This window comes from Aphanomyces astaci, assembly GCF_000520075.1.
Source record: "Aphanomyces astaci strain APO3 unplaced genomic scaffold supercont1.62, whole genome shotgun sequence".
In the NCBI taxonomy this organism is placed as follows: Eukaryota; Oomycota; class Saprolegniomycetes; order Saprolegniales; family Verrucalvaceae; genus Aphanomyces; species Aphanomyces astaci.
Window position 1 is genome coordinate 2,661 of NW_009798325.1, and position 9,489 is coordinate 12,149.

The 9,489-nt window shown below is 50.7% G+C and overlaps 1 protein-coding gene across 1 annotated transcript; it reads left to right on the forward strand.

Moving 5' to 3' along the window:
* Positions 1–6,015: 6,015 nt before the first annotated feature.
* On the forward strand, positions 6,016–7,116 carry H257_14758 (hypothetical protein; the record flags this gene model as incomplete). The annotated part of the gene is made up of 1 exon (XM_009842644.1): positions 6,016–7,116. One exon carries the CDS (start codon positions 6,016–6,018, stop codon positions 7,114–7,116), a length of 1,101 nt encoding a protein of 366 aa, XP_009840946.1.
* Positions 7,117–9,489: the final 2,373 nt, after the last annotated feature.

Genomic DNA, 9,489 nt, shown 5'->3' on the forward strand with positions numbered 1-9,489 from the left:
CCTCGACGACGAGAGTGATCTATCCATGGAGCCCCGAAGTTCATCTGAAGAGCTTGTATACACAGACGATATGGCTGAAGCTAGCTCCGTCGAAAATCAGACAAGTCCATGTTGACCGATGGCAACGTCGACGATACGCTGACCCAGTCTGTTGTCCCGCTCACCTCTACAAGCCCGATTGCGCGCTTGGACTCGAACGACTCGTACTCCTCGTCAAGTCCTACGCCTGGGACGTTATCGCTACTGAGCGAATGGACAAGTGGGAGAGCGCGCGCAACAAGAAGGTGACCAAGCTTCAAGGCAGCGCGAACAAGTCCCTCGGCCGCGAAACCAAGAGCGAAGGCATTGTGTCCGTCAGGACGACCCTCCTCGACACCGGCTCTGACGTTACCTTGGTGATAGCCGGTGTCTTGAAGTCCCTGGAGCGAGCCGGCGAGGAAGTCAATGTGATTTCGCCGGAGCTATCCGTGATCCAGCCGTTTGGCCAAGCACCTGCCCTCAAGTGCAGTTCAAGTGGGTCACCCTGGACACCTCCTGCGGACGTGGACTCAAGGCCTGGGTGGACTCTTCCTCCAACGCGGCAGAGCTCCTGATCAGCCGGGCTCTGATGGAACGGCTGGGTTTCTCTGAAGTCGAGTTCCTCAGCCACGCCTTTGCCAAGCAAGAAGTCTGGGATGTCAGCGACGTGGACAAGCCGTCTGCGATGGCAAGTGTCAGCCGCCTGACTCAAGTGGCCGCCTCTAGCGAAGAGTGCGGTGTTGACGGCATGCACTGTGCCACCCCCAACATCCAAGTCCCATCTGCTGAAGACGCAGAAGGTGAGCGGAACAGGCGGCGAGCGGTGGTTGAAGCGGTGATTAAAGACAAGCTCCGTGCAGGCGAAGACGAAGGCTTGACTGCGGACCTCCCCGAGAAGCTGCGACTCCTCCTGGCCAAGCACGGTGATGTATTCCGCCTGGAGATCGGCCATGACGAGCCGATCAAGGTGGAGCCGCTGCGGGTGCGCATCAAGCCTGCCGCCGTCCCTGTCAAGTGTGGCCTGCGACGATACCCCCCAGCGCATGTGGAGTTCCTGAATACACATGTGCGCGAGCTCGAAGCAGCTGGCCTGGTGTACCGAAACAACATGGGCCTCGGCGCCGCGCATCGTCCCCAAGAGAGATCCTGGCGACTTGTGCATGACCATCGACAGCCGGCCCATCAATGCGTGCACGGAGCCTATTCCATGGCCTATGCCGAACCTCGACGCCGCCCTGACTGTCTTGGTGGGCGCACGGGCGTTATTCATGCTCGACTGGTTCAAGGGCTACTGGCAGCTGGCGCTCCATGAAGACCCCCAAATGTACTACTCCTTCATGACCCCCTTTGGAGTGTACACGCCCACAAGAGCTCATATGGGCCAGACCGACGCGGTGGCGTTCTGTCAGTCGGCGGTGGACTTCATGTTTGCCGACCTACTGTTCAAGGGACTCCTAGCCTGGCTCGATGATATGCTTGGCTACGCCGAGACCCCTGAAGACCTCCTCGACTAAGTCCTCACGATCTGCTCCTCTTTCGGCCTGAAGCTCAACCCGAAGAAATGCGACTTCTTCCTGACCAAGGCCATCTGGTGCGGCAAAGTCGTTTCAACTGAAGGTGTCCAGCCCCCCCCCACAAAAATCCAAGGACTGTGTGCACTTGTGCCGCTCGCCACGGCCGCCAACCTCCAACAGTTCGTGTGCGCAACCAACTGGATGCGGTCCCCTACTACACCGAGCTTGTGGCGGCGCTCCGCCAACTCCTCAACGCAGCGACCAAGCAAATTGGAAGTGCGAAGACGACAAAGCTCACCCGCGTCCAACTCACTGCTGTTGGCTGGGACATTGGCCATCTGGCCTGCTTCGACAAGAACAAGGAAGCTCTCTTGGCGATGGTTCCCATGGCGCACCCACGGGCAGACATGATGGTCTGACTTTACACCGACGCAGGCGCGATCGCCACTCAAGTACCATTTGAAGACCTGGCCCTGTAGTTGAAAGAGCAGCGCCACCAGCCGTTGGCCTTTCTCAGGGGTGCTTTTACTGGCTCAAGCGAGCGTTGGCCAATCGTGGAGAAGGAAGCGTTTGCCGTTGTGGAAATCTGCAAGCGGCTGTACTACCTTCTTATCCGTCCAGCTGGCTTCCGCCTTTTCACCGACCACAAGAACCTGCAGTACATTTTCAATCCTGCCGGCTAGTCCCCAAGCATGGCGAGGTACCAAGCGCACAAGTTGGAGCGCTGTGCCCTGGTGCTTTCCTCGTTCCCCTACACCATCGAGGGCCTGCCTGGTGAAGACAATGTGTGGGGCGACCTGCTCAGTCGCTGGGGCCCCGCTCAAGCCCAAGTGCCAACGAAGTCTGTCCGGCGCCTCCTTGCCATGGTGTTGCCCCTGCAACAGCCCGACTTCGACTGGCCCAGCCCTACCGGCATCGTCAAGACCCAACAAGTGGCCGTGAAGTGGGGAGAGACCCCGACAACCAGCGTGGCGTGGAATGAAGACAAGAACCTGTTCATCGACAAGGAAGACCGCATCTGGATCCCACCAAGTGCCACGGACCTCCAGCAGCGGGTCTGCATCATAGCGCACCAGTGCGCCGCGGGCCACCGTCGAATCCAAGCCACGACCAAGGCCGTCCCCGATGTCTTCGCCCTGAGCACCCTCGAAGCCGATGTCAAGACCTTTTTCCAAGCCTGCACCCACTGCCTCAGCGTCGACGGCTCAGTGGTCCCGCGCCCGCTTGGATCGGAGCTCCATGCCGAGAAGCCCCAAGCGCTGATCCACTTCGACTGGCTATCCATGCCCACGGCGACGAATGGGTGGCAGAATATCCTCGTCATCAGGGACGACATGAGCGGGTTCGTGCGACTTTGGCCAAGCGAGACAAGCGACGCCGCGGCGACCGCCAACGGCCTCCTCGCCTGGTTCACGTCCTTAGGATATGTCCATGTCTGGGTCTCCGACGGCGGTTCCCACTTCAAGAACGAAGTCATCGACAAGATCCGCAAGGCCGCCGGTGCCCACGACCACTTCACGACCGCCTACTGTCCTTTTACTACTTCAACGAACCGTTGAAGTAGGCAACCGACTGATCCTCCGCGCCGCCAAGGCGCTTACCAGCGAGATGAAGCTGCGTGCAACCGACTGTTACCTCGTCCTGGCCCTGGTACAACATGGACGAGCTGCATGAAGCGATGGAACAGCTGCACTGTGAAGTAGCTGCAACAAGCGCGAAGTAGCCGCTTTACTGGCCTACCTGCGACAACGCCCCTGTATGCGTTTGTCAAGCCGTCAACAAGGAAGTCGCCGACATTGACTGGCCCGACGCGCAAGAGGCACATGGACGAGCTGCTTCAAGCAATGGAAGAGCTGCATCGCGAAGTGTCTGCGATAAGCGCCAAGAAAGGACGCCAAACCCGCGACCGCCAAGCCAAGTCCAAGGTCGTCCAGTGTGCGATCAGCGACTTTGTCTTCGTTGGCCAAGTGTCCCGCCAAGGCAACAAGTTGTCCCTGCACTGGCATGGCCCAAGCAAGATCGTCCGGGTCGTGACTGACTATGTCATGGAGACCCACCAGTTGGTGCAGCCTTACGACTTGTCACTCCACCACACCTGCAGACTCAAGATGTATTTCGAAGGCGGCCGCGATGTGACCGAAGACCTAGCCGACCATATTGCCTTTGGCAATGAATGGTTCCATGTGGCCAAGCTCGGCGACGTCCGCAAAGAAAACGGCGAATACCAAGCCCTCGTCTACTGGTTTGGCCTCGATGAAGACGAAGCCTCATGGGAGCCCGTTCGCTCCCTCTATGAAGACATCCCCATCGTTTTCCGCCGATGGGTTCACCAACTTGAAGACCAAGAAGAAGTAAAGAAAATGGCCGCGGAACTCGAGAAGACCCTCGGACACTTCCCTTAGGGGGAAGTGTCCTGCATGGCGCTGCAGAAAGACCTATGAGCCTTATTAGAGGTCGGTTCATGGTCTCATGATCGGTAAGGCCGTTAGTCTCCATTATGTGCAGTAGGCCGCCATTCGTCGTGCGGTTGTAGCCATTGTCGTGCGGTTGAAAGATGTGCATTGTTGGTGCATTTTCATTGGACGAACTGATTAGACTTCAAATAGACCAGAAAAAAGTAATTCGTAGTAAGAGTCCTCAGTTTGCAATTTAATTCGGCCTCCGCAAGTGGTTCCCGTCCGGATAACGACGGGAGCGAAAACAGCCCCATTAACTGTCAACTGGCAAAGTTCAAATTATCTGGCGAAGTTTAAATTATCTCGACGTGAAAGTTGCAGTGCCGAGCTCTCCTTTTTGAGATTTACTGTTAGTTATTATCTCATCGTCCGAATATAAGTCCTTCGGAGTATAAGAGTTTGAATCAGGGCAAATAAAATGTCAAAGTTAGGCGCTCAAACCGGCGATCGGTGATTTGCCGAAATTTAACTTTGAATTCAGTATTGGTATTTTACGGCTTCGATGAAATAGAATTATTGATTTGTAGAGAAATATTATATGTATGCAGTAATAATATGCTACAGGTTATACTTGGTTTGAAAACATACGAGCCCCTCTATAAGTTAGTACTATTCCCACCATAAAGTTTTGAAGGTGTTAGTTGTTGCAGGCCATTATTTTCTCCAAAGATATCAATTCTTGAATTGTATTGGGTACTGTAATGCAGCTCGGCAAATCGCCGATCTTAAGGAAGGAAGGAATATACGGTTACGAGTACTCTATCCGGCTAACTGGTCTAAATTGAATGGCTATATTTGCCAACGACGAGTTCGCATCCGTGGAACAGTTCCTGTCAGCTACACATGAGGCCTTGGCACTTGGCGGTGACGATCGCCGAGTCTTCCTTGCTCCTTTCGCATGTCGAGGACAATAGGGTGTGTCATGGCATCTCACAAGGGACCTGAGGTTTGATCTGTCCACGTTATCAGTGTTAATTCAATCTTATCCGTAAATTCGTCCGGATGAATCCCATACAAAGTTTCATACTGATTTAAAAAATAAGACATTAGTAGTGTCGCTTGCATTAGGTCACGCACGACATTGGAATGAGCGGCCAGCATCGTCTGTAGACGTCTCTTAAGTGTTCTGCATGACACAGGCCTATACTATTCAAGGATTGGCTGCTCTCCGTTTGACACTCGTCTGTGACGTCATAGGTAGCGATATTTCATTTGGTAGGTGCGATGAAGCAAAGGCATCTGTTCACTTTTGAATTGCCCTTTAACTGAGCACCTTAATACCAACCCCTTTCAACCGCCACTGTGTTGCCTGCGTTCACCCCACAGTCAATAGAAATACAGTACTTGGCTAACCTCCAAGAACGCTTAGTCGTCGATTAAGACTACAGCTGGCACCACTGTAATCACTTGATACACAATTGGTCATGCAAATGTGCTCACGAAACACACGCCACGTACGGATTATTATTATCCGGGGTACTATGATTTACTCCTGTCAAGAAGGGGCACTTTGGCCGTTCTTGCTTTGGCCTTTTTCGCCGAGGTTCGGTCATTTACGGATAATATCCGGTCATCCGGAATTATCCGGTGTTCTCGTCCGGACTGTTTATGCCCAATCATAGGTCAGCTCCGTTAATGATCATCTTTGGTTTTGCCCTCGACCACACAAGTGTTCTTCGTCGTCGTTCCTCCCCAGTGCTACCCCTTTATCGTCCCTCTTGACAACTCCGGAGTACAGTAAGAGTAAGCAAATTGGAAATGGGTGGTGGCCAAAATGATTACGTCACAGAAGATGTTGGCACCTACTACACGTAGTATAACGTTAACGTTACATTCTGCCAACTCAGGTACTATACTGATACTACGCGATAAAATGTGCCTTGACATGGCAAGAACATGAAGCCGAACAAGCCATTACACCCCTCTATTGGTCTGAGAATTCCATCCAAATTCCTATCACACCTTCACGAATCCTATCGAGGGCGTTTTGGTAGCCTACAATCCCTTTCCTCATTATTCGTTTCGCCATGAAGCTCTCCCTCCTCAGTGTCATTGCACTCTTCGCGGCGGTGGCCACCGCCCAAACCAACAACACCATCGCGGAAATCAACGGCCGCGCTCGAACGCTGCAGGAGGATATTGTCGAAGTAGACGATGCCGAGTTGAACTACAAGTGTCACAAACAAAACGGCAACTACATCTCGTCCCTCAGGGCCGGAGAGTACTCGACCAGTGCGTTCCACAACTGTTTCCGCACTGTCGACCAAATCTACGAGTTCATCGATACCTTGGTCGCACAAAACCCGACACTGCTGACTAAGTTTATCATCTCCAAGTCGTACTTTGGGCTCACGATCTACGGGTACAAGTTGACCAAGGGCCACTCGCAGTCGCTGTACTTTCAAGCCCTGCAGCATGCCCGTGAATGGATCACGGGGTCGTCGATTGTGTTCTCGTTGGCGTCGATTCTGGATGACATTACCAACAACAAACCCACGGCCGCCGACGAGTACGACTTGTACTTTGTACCGATCGTCAACATTGACGGCTATTCTCACACGTGGAGCGGTGACCGGTTGCGGCGCAAGAATGAAAACGAAGTCGACTTGAACCGCAACTGGCTGACCAAGTTTCCCAACCCCGAAATCCCTCCCAAATTCGACGAGACGTACCCCGGACTTAAGCCGTTCAGTGAGCCTGAAACCGCGGGCATCAATGATTGGTTCCAAACCAAGCGCAATGAAACCCAAGGGTTTATTGACATTCACTCGTACGGGGGGCTTATCTTGTCTCCGTACGGAGACATTAACCAGCCAATCGGCGATGGGTTTGACGAGAAGTTCGACGTCCTCGCCCGTGGATTGCAAACCGTCATGGGGGCGTACACCCCTAAGCCGTTGGCCCAAACAGCTGCCATTTCGTATGGATTGTTTCAAGATTACGCGTTCCTTGAGTTTCAAAAGCCTGCCCTGACGTTTGAAATTGTCGGCGATGATTTTATCGTGGACGTGACGACCATCCCGACACGCGGCCTCGAAGTGTACAAAGGCATCAACCAATTCGCCAAGGAAGTCACCGTGTTCAACGATGGAGACGTCGCGCCCACAAAACCGTCATGTGGTGATTAGTAGCTAAGAGCTCGACTTAAAAGTCAAATCGTATTGTGTCAATGGTACTACTACAGTACAGTATCTGTGGTTCGTGGTTTTCAACTCCCAGCACAGTTTAGCACGGAGACGTAATAACGGCGCCGAAATACTCTGTAACGTTACTCATAGGCTACATAAAAATTGCCTCGAGGTTGTCCACTCGACTTGACCTTCGACTTCAAATCACTTGGGTGTTGTTTACAGTTAACAGTAAGCCGACGTTCAATTTCTCGACTTCTAGTTAACTGCTCAAGTGCGACACTTCAGCATGACCTGTATGAACTGTATGTACCCTTTGACATTGTGCCGTCGATGGAGGGATCCTTTGGTCATTGGAAGAGTGATTCTTAAAGCGGAGAGTTTATGCAGTTCACAGGACTTGAAATCGTGTCGAAATTCGTGGTACTGGTGCTGATGAAAAATGCATGTGAAGTGGGTAGCTTTTCATAGGCTAAAAACGGGAAAATAATGAGTTTTGTTTGAATTTAATTGGTTTATTTTCCCTCAATCCCACCTTGCCTGCTTTGAAATATATCCCCTGACGAATGATCAAATAGTACATAACGTTACTAGTATTAGCGATTTGAATTTCAGAGCCTTGATGTCCACCCGTCTCACCGATAACGTTAGTAGACCGGTTGTGTACGCTTCTTAGTCTAGAATTGAACACTTTCCGCGCAAATTACAGCATGGCTAACAGCTTGATAACACTATCGATTGAGGCAATGAGTTACAGTATGGGCGGCAACAAGCCAGAACATGCGTACGGATTATACATGGCGTGGATGCGATTCTAGAATTCAATATTCCAGCTCTGTCCATACTGTAGAAATCGTCGGCAATGACTTTGTAGGCCCCACGTCCACCATCTAGACCCGACGACTGGAGACTTACCCCCGCGTGCACATAACACTGTTACTTCAAAGTACAGTACTGTATAATGCTAAATCCTCAGGGTTAACTATAAGTGCATCACCAGGTGTTAGCTAACGTTATCGCTAACCATGGAGATACCCTTACAGTGTAACCCCTAGTATGAGTTGAGGTGGTCAGAGTACAAAACATATGCCTTATCTAACTAGAGTTTACTTGGTATTAGTTTGAACGGTTTTCAGTCTTGGCTGAACGGTATTCAGATTTGTTGAACGTTTTTCAGGGTTAGTCGTATGTTCACGCGGGGGTAGGACGAAGTCCCGGGGTTACAGGGTTACAGGAAGAAAATTTGCTTGAACGGTTTTCAGTCTTGGCTGAACGGTATCCAGATTTATGAACGTTTTGCCATAGTTTCCCGGCTGCTGATTCCACTGATTTGGCCGTCCCCAATTTCTGATCATATTGCGATTCCATCATCCTTGTTTTACGAATAATTCCCTCATTACCTGTTTCAATGAGGGAATTATTACATCCGGATACACCATTTCGCCAGTAACACTGTAACCTGGGACTGTCATACCCCCGGTGTGTACATACGATGCTAAATATCCGGGGTTAGTTAACTGCACTTAACCCCTAGTAAGAGGTGATATGGTGTGAGCATACAAAGTTCCATATAAATCTCATTGAAACAGTATTTCGGATCAAAACAACAGTGGAACTTTTTTAATGAGGGAATTGTACCCCAGTTATAGTACTACTCCGTATACTGTACCATCAATGTACAGTACTACTATTAATAGTAGTACAGTATGTATACTTGCGTAATGTCAATCTGGCTACAGGTAAGTACTGATAGTAAGTGCATGATTGTTTACTTTGACATAACTCCAGAGCACCATAACGTTAGACCTTGCAGTTGTTAGTGTTCAGGCTAACAACTGCAAGGTCTATTCGGAGGATTCTATGTATGTGACGTTGATCATTCGATAGTATTAATGGTATTAGCATGTATTAATACCAGTACTTGTGTATTAATACTATCGGTAGTACTATTATTATACATAGCTTTTGAACTTACTCAGAGTACGTACAGTATTGGGGGACTGCCAAAACCTCTGCAAACACCCTTTTTGTAGTATTTCTCATCCGGATATTCCCTCATTTTTAATCATGATGACAAGCACTTGGAGGAGCGACAATCTTGCATCCAACGAGCTTCAGTCGACAAACAACACTGCAAAACAAAGTAAAATTGTTGCATTACAATATTCAGCATAAATGCTAGCGACCTCTCAGGTCTGGCGACCTCTAGCAAATTTGTGAGACGGTTTTGACCTCTTCCCAATTTGCAACTGGTACTTACAGTTAACGTTAGGAGTTATACGTGATTGCATCCACTGGGACAAAACAGGAGTAATAGTGAGTTCAACACAGATGATTGTAACGCGCCTGCTCGACCAGGGGCGGTGTGCAATC